At 42.9% G+C, this 14,940-nt stretch overlaps 1 protein-coding gene across 1 annotated transcript in view; it reads left to right on the top strand.

Moving 5' to 3' along the window:
• Window positions 1-4,161: 4,161 nt before the first annotated feature.
• Window positions 4,162-14,940, top strand: part of LOC144688292 (uncharacterized) — a 76,894-nt gene continuing 66,115 nt past the window's right edge. Inside the window, exons 1-4 of the mRNA XM_078554724.1 lie at window positions 4,162-4,549; window positions 6,759-6,888; window positions 7,207-7,331; window positions 9,782-9,985. Coding sequence (XP_078410850.1) covers window positions 4,162-4,549; window positions 6,759-6,888; window positions 7,207-7,331; window positions 9,782-9,985 — 847 coding nt within the window. The remainder of the gene's footprint in view (window positions 4,550-6,758; window positions 6,889-7,206; window positions 7,332-9,781; window positions 9,986-14,940) is intronic.

Below are 14,940 nucleotides of genomic sequence, written 5' to 3'. Positions count from 1 at the left end.
TCCCCTTGCGGGGTCTGGGCTGGATGGTGGGCAAGGGTGCGACACTGCCAGCTGTGGCCACCTTGGAGGCAAGGCAATTCTTTCTAACAAGTGCCACCCCCTTACGGATGTGGCATCACACGACGCCCCTAACATGCAGTGCAGCGCCCCCTCGTGTTCAATGGTAAACACTCCTTCTGTGCATTCGTCCCGGGCCATTTGGATGAAAACCTGTTGCCGGGAGGAGTAGGCTTGCCTCCCTGAGGCCAAGGGATCTGTGGACCTGACCGCCCCAGGATGGTGTAGGTAGGGAAGGAGGAGCCCACTAGGGACAAAGGGTGGAACATTGGAAATTGTCACCTTCTGCTCAGTAGTCTTTGGGGAGTCTACACCCACCCATGGTGAGCCCCTTTTGCAGGGCCAGGTGCACCACCCACTCAGCCTTCAGTAAGAAGACTGCCTTGCCATACATATTGGAGGCCATTACTATGGCTGAGGGGCCGACAGCCCCAGCAGCCTTGACACAGGCCTCTGTTGTCATGGTGGGGTGGGTGTAGCTCTTCACCCCAAGTTTCTTTGTTAAAAGTTTGAAAGGCGATGGGGCCACGGGCAGCTGCTTCAGCATTAGTCTTTGAAGGCCCTGCTGCTGATGAAGATGGTGTCGCCATTGTGTTAAGAGCTACACCCACCCCTGAGACTTGAGAAGTTCTGAAACCCATGCTGTGCCTCTCTGCTACCATTGATGTTATGGCTGACTATGGTTATCTTCATTGTCAGAATTATGTGCCACCATCACCAGCATCCAGTGTAAGTGGAACACACTTCCCCAGAGAGCGGTGGAGGCAGGGTCATTGAAAATTTTTAAGGCAGAGGTAGATAGATTCTTGACTAACAAGGGAGTCAAAAGTTATCTGAGGTAGGCAAAATGTGGAGTTGAGGCCACAGTCGGACCAGCCATGACCTTATCAAATGGTGGAGCAGGCTTGAGCGGCCAAATGATCTACTCCTGATTCATATGTTTGTATGTTCATATAGTTTGGGTAAATTGAATTGGCAGAGGTAGCCTCGAATACAAGTTCATAGAGAGTATTTGGGAGAGTTCCTTGCATAAATATGTTGTGGAACTATTCTAGTTATTCTAGCTCAGGTAATGTGTAATGAAACAGAATTAATGATCTCATAGTGAAAGATCCTCCTGGCAAGAATGATCATAGCATAGTAGAATTTCATATTCACCAAAGTGAATATGAAATGTTCTAAAGTGGGCTGGGAAAATAGACTAAGGGGAAGGTCAGTGGATGAGCAGTGGCAGACATTTAAGCAGATATTTCATAACGCTCAGCAAAAATTTATCCCGGCCAAAAAGAAGGACTCGATGAGAAGGATGAACCACCCTTTATAGTTAACAAAGGTGGTCAAGGAGAGTATCCAATCAAAAACTAAGGCATACAAAGTGGCGAAAACTAGTGGTAGGCCAGAGGATTAGGAATTTTTTAGGAACCAACAGCGGATGACTAAAAAGCTAATAAAGAGGGAGAAAATTGATTAAGAAAGTAAATTGGCAAGAAATATAAAAACAAAACAGCAAGACCTTTTACAGGTATATAAAAAGAAAAACAGTAGCTCAAGCGAGCATGGAACCCTTGGAGGATGTGATCGGAGAATTGATAACGGGAAACAGGGAAAAGGCAGATAATTTAAATCAATATTTTGCATTGGTCATCACGCTGGAGGACACTATAAACATTCCAAAGATATCAGATAAGCAAGGAACTAATGGGAGGGAAGACCTTGTAACAGTCTCTGTCATGAGGGGCAAAGTATTTGAGAAACTAATGGGACTAAAGGCAGACAAGTCACCAGGACCTGATGGCCTGCATCCAATGGTTTTAAAGGAAGTAAGCTGCAGGGATAATGGAGGCATTGGTGGAAATATTCCAGAACTCACTGGATTCCGGGAGGGTCCTAGCGGATTGGAAAACCACTAATGTGATGCTCCGTTCAAGAAGGGAGGGAGACAAAAAACAGGAAACTATAGGCTAGTCAGCCTAACATCTGTCGTTGGGAAAACGCTAGAGTCCATTATTAAGGAAGAAATAGGAAATTTAGAAAAGCTTAACGCAATCAAACAGAGTCAACATGGTTTTATGAAAGGGAAATCTCGTTTGACAAATTTGCTAGAGTTCTTTGAGGATATAACGAGCAGAGTTGATAAAGGGGAACCAGTAGATGTAGTGTATTTGGATTTCCAGAAGGCATTCGATAAGGTGCCACATAAAAGGTTATTGCACAAGATAAGAGCTCATGGTATCGAGGGTAATGTATTAGCATGGATTGAGGATTGGTTAATACACAGAAGACAGAGTCCGGATTAATGGGTCTTTTTCAGGTTGGAAAGGCATAACTAGTGGAGTGCCACAAGGATCAGTCCTAGGGCCTCAATTATTTACTATCTATTTTAATGACTTGGAGGAGGGGGCAGAGTGTAATGTTTCCAAATTTGATGATGACACAAAAATAGATGGGAGGGCATATTGTGATGAGGACATAAGGAATCTGCAAGCGGATTTAGATAGGTTGCATGGGCAAAGACTTGGCAGATGGAGTTTAATGTAGGAAAGTGTGAAGTCATGCACTTTGGTAGGAAAAATCAAAAGGCAGACTATTATTTAAATGGAGAGAGACTCCAAAAAAGTGCAGCACAGAGGGATCTGGGTGTTCTTGTGCATGAAACACAAAAAGTTAGCATGCAGGTGCAGCAAGTAATTAAGAAGGCAAATGGAATTTTGGCCTGTATTGCTAGGGGGTTGGGAGTTTAAAAATAGTGAAGTCTTGTTACGATTGTACAAGGTGTTGGTGAGGCTGCACCTGGAATACTGTGTACAGTTTTGGTCCCTGTATTTAAGAAAGGATATACTGGCATTGGAGGCAGTTCAAAAGAAATTCACTAGGCTGATTCCTGGGATGAAGGGGTTGACTTGTCAAGAACGGATAAACAGGTTAGGCCTTTATTCATTACAGTTTGGAAGAATGAAGGGTGATCTTATTGAAACGTACAAGATTCAGAGGGGGCTTGACAGGGTAGATATTGAGAAGATGTTTCCACATCTTGGGGGAATCTTGAACTAGGGAACAGAGTTACAGAATAAGGGGACACTCATTTAAAACTGAGATGCGAAGGAATTTCTTCTCTGAGGGGAGCCAATGTCTGGAATTCTCAACCCCAGAGACTTGTGGAGGCTAGATCACTGAAAGTATTTAAAGAGGGGGTAGATAGATTTTTGAAATATCAGGGAGTTGAGGGCTGTGAGGAGCTGACATGAAAGAGGAGTTGAGGCCTAGGGTAGATCAGCCATGATCTTATTGAATGGCGGGGCAGGCTTGAGGGACCGAATGGCCTACTCCAGCTTCTATTTCTTATGTTCTTTGAGGGCGAGAATCTTGGTTCTGAAACTATGTCTTACTTTTCTAATTGCCTTTATTTAAGTTTACGAAGACCGTTGGCTAAAGTGACCTGGGAAAATAGATTAAAAGATAAGATGGTAGAGAGGAAGTGACGGATATTTGAGGAGTTATTTCATAACTCTCAACAAAGATATATTACATTGAAAAAGACTAAGAAGGATGAACCACCTGTGGCTCAGGAAGGAAGTTGAGGATGGTGTCAAATTGGAAGAAATGCATACGATATTGCAAAGATTAGTGGTGGGCCAGAAGATTGGGAAAATTTCAGAAAGCAGTAAGGGATAACTTAAAATAGAGAGAAAAAAGAGGCTACAAGAATAAACTAGAAATAAATATAAAATGTAAAGTAAAAACTATAAGTTTACAAAAAGGAAGAGAGTAGACGAGGTAAATATTGGTCTCTTAGAGGGTGAGATTGGGGAATTAATAGTATGAAGCAAGGAAATGGCAGAGACTTTGAACCAATATTTTGTATTTGTCCATATTGTCGAATACTCTAAGAGCATCTCATAATAGTAGATAATCGGGGGGGGCAAAAGGGGCATCTACAATGTAAGAAATGGAACAATAGATTGAAGAGGGTTTTTTTTTTGTTTTCAGTAAGACCACCCTCCTCTGAGTTTGATTCAAGTTGAGGCGCAACTGTTGCAGGTTCACAATGTCTTTGGGCTCCAATGATTCACTTTTACCCTATTTCTGGGAGTTTGCCTTGTTGAGATGGCTGTGTGTAACAATTTGACCTTTGTCCCCAGGCCCCCAAATGTCAACCCCTCGGCGACTGGTGGAGAGGAACAGCAGCAATACACTAGGGCTGGACTTGCCTCGTCCTCCAGGGCCCGGGTGGCTAAGACCATCCAGTCCAGCTCCAACGTGAAGTGGGTGAACTCGTCGTCTCGAAAGCTGCCCCGGATGAAGAAATGTCAGCGGACCCAGAAACAGAAGGAGCAGATGCAGCGGGTGCGCAGAGCGAGGGAGGCTGTGATTCGAAGGAAGTGTGCTCCACAGTGGATTGGCAGCTCCAGCGATAGCGGGTCCAGCAGTAACTCTGAGCTCGATGAGGTCATCACCTGTGATAATGGCCAGGCCAACCATCAGGATCATCTGGGTGCATTACCTTAATCCATCTTTGGTCAAATAGAAAGGAAGTTGCTCAAGAATCTAACCTTAGGGAATTAGAGAGGTGAAAGTGGCATAGGACTCACAGGAACAGGGTAGGGCAAGATATAGTTCTCATAGCACTGTGTCTTTCACTGTATTAAATATCAATTCACTTTTACTTAAAAAGATGCAGCAGTCTCTGCCTCAGCCACTCTGTTTAAAAGGTTATTTCAGCTGAAAACAGCCTCTGTGCAAAGAAATACCTCCTAACCTCAACCATCACTCTCTGATAATAAATTGACTATTTCTCATTTGCCATTCTAATTCTATTAACTCTCCTCTTACCATTTTTGTTCCAGTGGAAACAATCCCAGTATCTCAAATCTCTCCTCATATCTATAGTTCCCCTTCCCTGACATCATTCTGGTGAATTTGCACTGTCTGCTCTCCATTGGCATTAATGTCCTTTCAATAATGGGCTGTTTGAGGCTCCGCGGGCACCCGGTCCCCTCGCTGAGGCTCCGCGGGCACCCGGTCCCCTCGCTGAGGCTCCGCGGGCACCCGGTCCCCTCGCTGAGGCTGCGCGGGCACATATATAAATTTTTTTTTTTTTTTTTTGTACTCTGCCCTGATTTATAAAAGCCAGTTCTTTTGAATGAAGAAATTTCTAATTTCAGTCCTAAATGGCTGACCTCAAATTCTAATACTCTTTTCCAGAATACCTGGTCAGGGGGTAAACATTTTCTTAGCTTCTATCTAGTTGACCCCTGTACGAATTTTATGTTTCAATTAGATCCCCTCTCATTCTTCTCAACTCTGGGGAATATAGGCCTGACCTACTCAACGTCTCCTCATAGGACAATCCCCTCATCTCAGGAAGTACACCTTTGTTGCACTCATAAGAACATAAAAAACAGGAGCCGGAATGGACCATATGATATTCAATACAATCGTAGCAGATCTTTGACTTCAGCTCCACTTTCCTGCCCATTCCCCTTGGCCTAGATTCCTGAGAGACCAGAAAAATCTGCCTCTTTCTTAGCCTTAAATGTATTCAATGATGGAGCATCCACAACCCTCTGGGGGAGAGGAAGTTATGATGAACCTTTATACAACACTGCTTCAGCATCAACTGGATTATTGTGTCCAGTTCTGGCACCGCCCTTTAGGAAGGGTGTGAAAGCTTTAGAGAGGGTGCAGAAGGTTCCAGGGAGGAGAGAATTCAGTTACAAGGATAGATTGGAGAAGCTGGGCTTTTTTAGCTAATAGAAAATCGAGAGGAGATTCGATGGAAGTGTTTATCCCGTTCCCTTGTAAAGGCTGCAATTGAAATCTGTATCCACCAACTAATCAGGCAGTCCATTCCAGATCCTAACCACTCACTGCATAAAAAGAGTTTTCCTCATGTTGCCTCTGGTTCTTTTGCCAATCACCTTATATCTGTGCCCTTTGGTCATTCATCTCTCAGCCACTTGAAAGTTTCTCTTGATCTACTCTATCTAAACCCTTCCTGATTTTGAACCCATCTATCAAATCCCCTCAAAGCCCCTCTGGTCTTTGGAGAACAGGCCCTGCTTCTCCAGTCTCTCCATATAACTCTAATCCCACATCCCTGGAGCCATTCTAATAAATATCTTCTGTAGTCTCTCCAAAGCCTTCACATTTTTCCAAAGAGTAGTGCCCAGAATTCAGCACAATGCTCCAGCAGGGGCTGAACTTGTATTTTACAGGAATAGCAGGACATGCTGATAGGTCGAATGAGGCTCAAGTGGAGCGTAAATACTGGCATGAACCTGTTGGGCTGAAAACATTTTGTAATACTTTTGTAATTACAATAATTACTTGTATACGATCAGCACTGGATAACAGTGATGTCCCAGAGGATTACACACAACAAAGGCTAAAATGGTGACTGTTTTGGAGAACGGTGCCGAAGTTCAAAATAATCAGGAGATTGTAGACCTCTTTCTTGAGTTCTCTACCTGAAGACAGACCCTTGGCAATTATTTGCTGAACACAGCAAAGTACCATGATTTTTTTCCTACTATGGGTAAGACAAGGAGGCAGACCCCAAGCCTGCCTCAGCCGTAACAGGGATTGAAACCTGTGCTGTTGGTGTTAATATGATCCACAAGCTTGCTATCTAACTGGCCCCCTAGGTTGTAGTTACCTTTGGAAATAATCAAACTGTGTGAAGTCATCTGCTCTCTCCACAGACCCAATGGATGAAGATGATGTTTTGGTCGTTGAGCCACTGACCAGCTCCACCTTGCCAGTTAGTGAGGAAGTGAACATCACATCTAGTGACAGCGAGGTGGAGATCATCAATGTTGTAGATGATGAAAGGTGAGATGATGAGTGTAGCCTGAATCCCTTCCTGTTTAGGAGACTGCAGGTTAGATGCAGGCAATGCCTTCTACCAGTTGTTTAAGCAAGTGGGATTAAGCACGGGGTTCACTGGTGGCCGTAGTTGGGGTAAAATGCAGTTATTAGCAAGGTGCACTCCTGTGTCACACTACAGATCGGTTGTATGTTAGAGACAGTACCACAGCTTGTTTTGGTGTTCGCATGTGATTCACATGTTAAAGTGTCTGAGACATGTGATAGGAACTGTAAGATTCTCCTTCCTGCATCATTGCTCTAATTCTGCTTGCATCCATGCAGGCCCTCGGTGTCTGGAACGTGGATTGGCCATACTGTGAAGAAACCAGCCAGCTCCAGGCTGCAGGCTCCACCTGGACACCAAACCACTTCTGCAGAGGTCGTAGACCTGACACTCGATGATAATGGTAAAGATTTGACGTTTTTGTGTAACGCTGCCACATATTTATCACTCTGCCTTCTCAGCCACATACTGACAGAGACAGCCTACTTCTAACTCTTTTCAGCTCAAACTACCCACTCGTGCGGTTAATTACGCTAGTATCCCAGTGAGGAGCCCTGATCTATGTTGCCAATGGCTGGAGTTTGATAGAGATGCTGTACATTTAGTAACAGTTGCTCCAGAAGATGGTTGCAGGCAGATGTATCTCTGCTCCCAGTGAGCTGGTTATGGAGTACTTTGTACTTAGACTCCATTTAGAACCTATTTTGAATGATTTGCCATTGAGTTGCATTATTTTCTCTGCTTTCAACTAAGGAAGAACTTGCATTTACACAGCACATTTAACAATCTCTGCAGCTCTCAAATTGCTTTTCAGCCAATTAAATACTTTTTGAAATGTATTGTAATGTAGGAAATCTGGAAGCCATTTTCTGAATAAGATCTCACGATTACCAATGAGATAGATCCCGATAATTGTTTTATTGGTATGGGTTAAGGAATAAATATTGTCCAGTACACCAGGGAGAGCTCCCCTGGTGGTCTTAAAATAGTACATGGATTCTTTTCTATCCACCTGAGAAGACAGATGGGATCTCAGTTTAACATCCCATCCAAAAGAAAGCACTTTTGAGAGCCCAGCATGCCCTCACTGCTGCACTGAAGTGCCAGCCTAGATTTTTTGCTGAAGCCTCTGGTGTGGGATTTGAACCCACAACCTCTTGACTCAGGCCAAATTGCTGCCCATGAAGTACACATTAGCTTTGTCACTGGTGATCAGGCTGGATTTAGTATCCTTATCAACCCATTCAGCAATTTCTTTGTGTTTCTAACTGTGGTATGAGTAAAGTACATGATGTGGATCTGCCCAGTACGATGTTAATCCAGACCGCTTAATGTGGATCTGTTCAGTACGGTGTTAATCCAGACTGCTTAATGTGGATCTGTTCAGTACGGTGTTAATCCAGACTGCTTAATGTGAATCTGCCCAATACAATGTTAATCCAGACTGTTTAATGTGGACCTGTTCAGTATGGTGTTAATCCAGACTGGTTAATGTAGATCTGTTTGGTACAGTGTTAATCCAGGCTGGTTAATGTGGATCTGCTCAGTACGGTGTTAATCCAGGCTGGTTAATGTGGATCTGCTCAGTACGGTGTTAATGCAGACTGGTTAATGTGGATCTGTTCAGTATTTTCTAGGAGGTGTGTGCACTGAATTCTGAAATAATGAGTCCACCAAGACCTTTTAAAAATTAAATTAAAATATTTATCCACAAACTGATTTCAAGCACATACATAAGACTGCAATTACTATAACAACTCCTAAAATTCCTAAATAACCTAACTCCCAGTTACACACCCGCTTTAAGCAACAGCCCAAGTTAGATTTTAGATTTAAAAACAAAACCAGCAAGTTAACACAGTACCCACTTGACAGTGGAATTCCAAATGGCTTTCCCCAACTTCAGTTACTGGACATAATAGGCTGATGCACAAATGGCTGCAGACTTCTTGCAGGCTGTTTCTCACACACCTGTTAGATCTTACATGGTCCTCTCCACACAGCCTTTCATTCTCCTTTATATGTTTCTCTCTTTAATATGTGAATTTTCTTGTTCCATATGAATGAAACTGCAACCTTCTCATAATATAAAAACCTTCATGTTGCCAATATTGTCTGTAACTTTTGAGGAAAATAAACACATTCCTTAGCCTTACTTATCTGATTAGCTGTAAACAGATTAATATCCCTTTGAAATCCAAACAATCCTGTCATTTATCTAAAAATGCAAATTCCCATCACACCTTACATGCTAAACCAGCGCCATGTTTACTCATTAGCACTTCAAGCACATTTCTATACCAAGTTTCTTTTGATCATTTCATGCTTTCAGTCTACTTGACTTCAAATGTAATTAAATCACACGGACCCAATTATACTCACACCCATAAACCTACTTTACAAAAAACCAGAAAAATATTATGAAAATTATTACACCTTGGTAATACTGGTTAATGTGGATCTGTTTGGTGCAGTGTCAATCCAGACTGGTTAATGTGGATCTGTTCAATACAGTGTTAATCTAGACTGGTTAACATGGATCTGTTTGGTACACTGTTAATCCAGACTTGGCCACTTGTTGGGAGCTGTTTCAAAAAGACTATTATTTAATTGTGGTTGCATTACTTAAAATCTGTCAGGTTGTGTTTCGATGACGTTGCTGTTATCATATGTCATCATGTGGGAAATGCATGGGATGGATTCCTAGTAATTCTCACCAGGAGAGTGGAGTTTATTTACTCAGTGACTGGGCAGGGTGGGTTAATAATTCAATTCTAAAAATATATTTTGGACCAGGTGAACATGTATTTGGATATGTTGCTTTACTGTTTGTCCTGTCTTTCATTGTGCCAGATACACTAACTATGTTGGGTGATGTCCCTCCTGATGACTCCCTTAGTAGTCCTGAAATCGTGCAGCCAGATTTGGTGAAAGTTCCACCATCAGGAGTCTCGTTGTCTGTTAGCATTGCCGCAACAAACTTACCATGTGCATCCTTCAGTGCTACTGCTGCTTGTACATCTACAGTCACCTTAGCAGCTTCCCACATGGTGTCAGGTATTGTATTGAATTTCTACTTATCCATTCTCACCCTTACAATTTTACCCTACCCCAAGTAGTACCTATCCAGTCCTGACATTGTGCCCTATAACATTGCACCAAGCAGTATCTGCCGAGTCCTGGCAATGTACCCTGTAACATTGCACCAAATAGTCCCTATCCAGTCCTGGTATTGTACCCTGTAACATTGTGCCAAGCAGTAACTATTCAGTCCTGTCAGTGTTTGGTTATTGTTGACTCTTTTTCACTATTTTAAGCTTCCCTGTCTGAATATTTTCACATCATTCCCAATTAGCCTGCAGTTGGACTGTTGCCAGTGCTGCTCTTAACTAACTATTCAGAAGTTCTTGGCTGGTTTGTGCGCTTGGTACCACTTCCAAAACTTGACAGTGATGGGCTTAGGATTGGGGCTGGCAACATGCAATTTGTTTAAATAAAACAGTGAAACCTTCCACACTGGACTTCTAACCATAACCCTAGAAAGTTGTTCTCTCTGTGCTCAGTGTTTGATTTTGAAAGCAATTCCAACTACCCTTTTCCTCCCAAAAGAACCTTTTTTTAATTATAACACATATAACCACAAAAACTGTTGGCATTGCTCAGCAGGCCTGACAGCACCTGTGGAGAGAAAAGCAGAGTTAATGTTTCAGGTTGCTGAAACAGAACTGGAAAAAGTTAGAAATGTAATGGGTTTTGAGGAAGTGAAAGGGTGGGGAGAGGAAGAAAAGGAGAAGGCCTGTGATAAGGTGGAGGGAAAGAGATTAAATAACAAAAGATTTCATGGTGCAAGGCACAGGGGAGTGGTAGTCGGACAAATACCTGTACAAGCTGGACAGGCTGCACTCCAGCAGGACAGGGACCAATATCCTTGTAGGGATATTTGCTAGTACTGTAGGGGAGGGTTTAAGCTAGATCGGCAGGGGATAGGAACCTGAGTGGGGAGACACGAGAGGGAAATAAAGATAGGAATGGAGAACGGAAAAATAGAAAGCAAAAATGAGGAAACAAGGGCTTGCAGCAAATTGGGCCATAGTACTATGGGACTGAAAGCCAATAGATCCTCAGGACCCGATAATCTACAATAATATAAAAGCAAAATACTGCGGATGCTGGAAATCTGAAACAAAATCAGAAAATGCTGGAAAAACTCAGGTCTAACAGCATTTGTGGGGGAAGAGGGAAAAAAATGAACATTTCGTGTTCTTATGACTGTTCTTAAAAGCTCTGAAGAAGAGTCATAAGGACTCAAAACGTAACTCTGTTTTTTCTTTCCCTCCACAGATGCTGTTAGATCTGAGTTTTTCCAGCATTTTCTGTGTTTGTTCCCAATAATCTACATTCAGCGCACTAAAGGAGGTAGCCATGGAAATAGAGGATGCATTGGTTGTCATCTTTCAAAATCCTGTAGATTCTGGAATAGTCCCGACAGATTGCAGGGTGGCAAATGCAACCCCACTATTTAAAAAGGAGGGCGAGAGAAAGCAACTAATTACAGACTGGTTAGCCTAACATCAGAAGTAGGGAAAATGCCAGAGCCTATTTTAAAGATGTGATAGCAGGACACTTAGAAAACATCAACAGGATTAGACAAAGTCAACATGGATTTAAGAAAAGGAAATCATGTTTGACAAACCTACTGTCATATGAGGAGAGATTGGGCCAACTAGGCCTGTATTCACTGGAGTTGGAAGAATGAGAGGAGATCTCACTGAAACATATAAAATTCTGACAGGGCTGGACAGACTGGATGCAGGGATGATATTTCCTCTGGCTGGGGGTCTAGAACAAGGGGATACAGTCTCAGGATATGGGGTAGACCATTAAGGACTGAGATAAGGAGAAACTTCTTCACTCAGAGCATGGTGAACCTGTGGAATTCTCTACCACAAAGCTGTGGAGGCCAAGTCACTGAATATATTTATGTAGGAAATAGATTTCTGGACTCTAAAGACATCGAGGAGTATGGGGGAGAGCACGGGAGTATGGTGTTGAGATAGAGGATCAGCCATGATCATATTGAATGGCGGAGCAGGCTTGAAGGGCTGAATGACCTACTGCTCCTATTTTCTATGTTTCTAAGTAAAAAAATAAAAATATGCCTAGCGGAGGTATGAATGACAAGATCTTAAATAATTACTGCCCAGAAGCAGGAGGAGAAAAGAATGAAACACAATGGGAGCAGAGGTAATGATCTAGAATTGTTGAACTCCATGTAGAGCCGAGAAGACTGTAGAGTGCCCAGTCAAAATATAAGGTGCTGTTCCTCGAGCTTGCATTGAGCTTACTGGAACATGTTTACTGGCCAAGGACAGAGTGGTCAGAGTGGGAGCAAGATAAAGAATTAAAATGACAAACAACTGGAAGCGCAGGGCTAGGCATTGCTTTGGTTTTATTGTTGGTGTTGTCTGGCACTGGTTCTGATCCAAGGTCTTATGAGAGTTTTGTACCACTGAATTGACTTATTTGGGTTGCAGGTTGTAGTGGAACTACAGAAGGAAACAGATCTTAAACAAGTGGAGGAAATAAAGAGTGAACCTGAGGTTTAAATGAGTGACTACGATCCTCCACCAGTCTAATAAATTTAGTTGCTGTAAAAGCAACTATGAATATATAGGAAAGTTCCTTTCTCTGTTGCTTGGGCGAGGGGTTTTAATTCCTCCACAGGCTTCCAGTGGCTGTCAGAAGGGGCTGATTATAGCACAGGCTCTGATCAAACATGGGGCTGACAGCGAAATTCAGCAGAGCACAGAAAACTACAACCAACTGCTTGGTCAAAGTTTTCTGAGGTTAGAAAACCCTGTCAGAGTCGAATGGGACAGAGTTGGCAGAGTCAGTCCAATATCAATACTGATAGTTTGCAGTTTATGTTTTAAAGAATTGGAGATGAGGATTTGGAGGTTCCCAAATGTTTTGTGGAAAGCTCTCAATCCTGCTCCAATAATGTAGGTTTGTATTTGGGATCAAGTTTGTGAAAATTAACTGTTAAAATACAGTGCTGCTTTGCTCTGTTTACAGTAACTGCTCTGTATAATCTCTCCATATATAGTTCACCTCCAGATTCAGCAACTAATAATCACAAGTGGTGTTTTATTGTTTGGCCTTGTTTGCTGCTTAACAGAATTCAGTGATTCTATTCTCCGACTGCCCATCAGTGTGATGCTGTTTGAACCTCTGAGGTGCTGTTAGATGGGTGCTCGTTGGACTTTTGTGTGTTCATCTCTGGGACCTGAGTTTGAATGCATCCCAGGATGGTGCATTTAAGGGGAAGCTGGATAAACATGAGGGAGAAAGGAATAGGAGACTACATTGATGGGTGGGAAGAAACTTGTGCGGATCGAATTACCGATTTCCGTACTTTACATTCTAAAATCGCCAGTGTCTTGTTCCTACATAAACTGGTTTCCTCAGTAACAGTACAAAGGGTAGTACTGTCAAGAGTAAAGCAGTAAATTGGAAATCATCCTTGGGCCAAAAGGATGGTTGGTTTGGGATTAAAAATGTTGCACCGGTGAAGCAGATGTTCTGTTGGGCACTGCAGGGATGACTTTTACTCTGATCACTTCAGTATGTGAGCAGAGAATTTGGAGCAGTGGAGAGGAACCACAGAACCATAGAAAATTACAGCACAGAAAGAGGCCATTCAGCCCATCATGTCTGCACCGGCTGAAAAAAAAACTAGCCGTCCATTCTAATCGCACCTTCCAGCACCCAGTCTGTAGCCTTGCAGGTTACAGCACTTCAGGTGCAGATCCAGGTACCTTTTAAATGAGTTGAGGGTTTCTGCCTCAACCACCAATCTGGGCAGCGAATTCTAAACACCCACCACCCTCTGGGTGAAAAAGGTTTTTTCCAATATCCCCTCTAACCCTTCTACCCATCACCTTAAATCTGTGCCCTCTGGTAATTGATCTCTCTGCTAGGGGAAACAGGTCTTTCCTATCTACTCTATCTAGGCCCCCCATAATTTTGTACACCACCATCAAGTCGCCCCTCAGCCTTCTCTGTTCTAAGGAAAGCAACCCTAGCCTACCTCATTGCTGCAATTTTCAAGTCCTGGCAACACTCTTTTAAATTTCCTCTGTACTCTCTCCAGAGCAATTATGTCCATCCTGTAATGTGGCGACCAGAACTGTACACAAAATTCCAGCTGTGGCCTAACCAACGTTTTATACAGCTCCATCATTACACCCCTGTTTTTGTATTCCATACCTCATCCAATAAGGAAAAGCACTCCATATGTCTTTACCACCCTATCTACCTGGCCTGCCACCTTCAGGGACCTGTGGACATGTACTCCAAGATCTCTCACTTCTTCTACCTCTTTCAATATCCTCCTGCTTATTAAGTATTCCCTTACTTTGTTTACCCTCCCAAAGTGCATTACCTCTCACTTTTCCAGATTGAATTCCATTTGCCACTTTTCCGCCCACTCAACTAAACTATTGATATCATTCTGGAGTTCATAGCTATCCTCTTCACTATCAACTACGCGACTGGTTTTTGTGTCATCTGCAAATTTCTCAATCATGCCTCCCACATTTAAGTCCAAATCATTAATATGCACCGGGAACAGCAAGGGACCCAACTGAGCCCTGTGGAACGCCACTGAAAACTGCTTTCCATTCACAAAAACATCTGTTGACCATTACTCTTAGTTTCCTGTCGCTGAGCCAATTTTGGATCCAACCCACCACATTCCCCTGTGTCCCATGGGCTTTTACTTTTCTGACTAGTCTGCCATGTGCAACCTTGTCAAATGTGTTACTAAAATCCCTGTAGACCACATCCACTGCACTACCCTCATCAATCCTCCTTGTTACTTCCTCACAAAATCCTATTTAGTAAGGCATGACTTTCCCTTAACAAAACCTGTCCCTGATTGATCCTTGCCTTTCCAAGTGACAGTTTATCCTGTGTCTCAGAATTGATTCTAATAATTTTCCCACCACAGA

This window comes from Cetorhinus maximus, chromosome 13 (genome assembly GCF_964194155.1).
Source record: "Cetorhinus maximus chromosome 13, sCetMax3.hap1.1, whole genome shotgun sequence".
Classification (NCBI taxonomy): Eukaryota; Metazoa; Chordata; class Chondrichthyes; order Lamniformes; family Cetorhinidae; genus Cetorhinus; species Cetorhinus maximus.
Note: the sequence above shows the minus strand (reverse complement) of the source record. Positions and strands in the feature narration are given on the sequence as shown.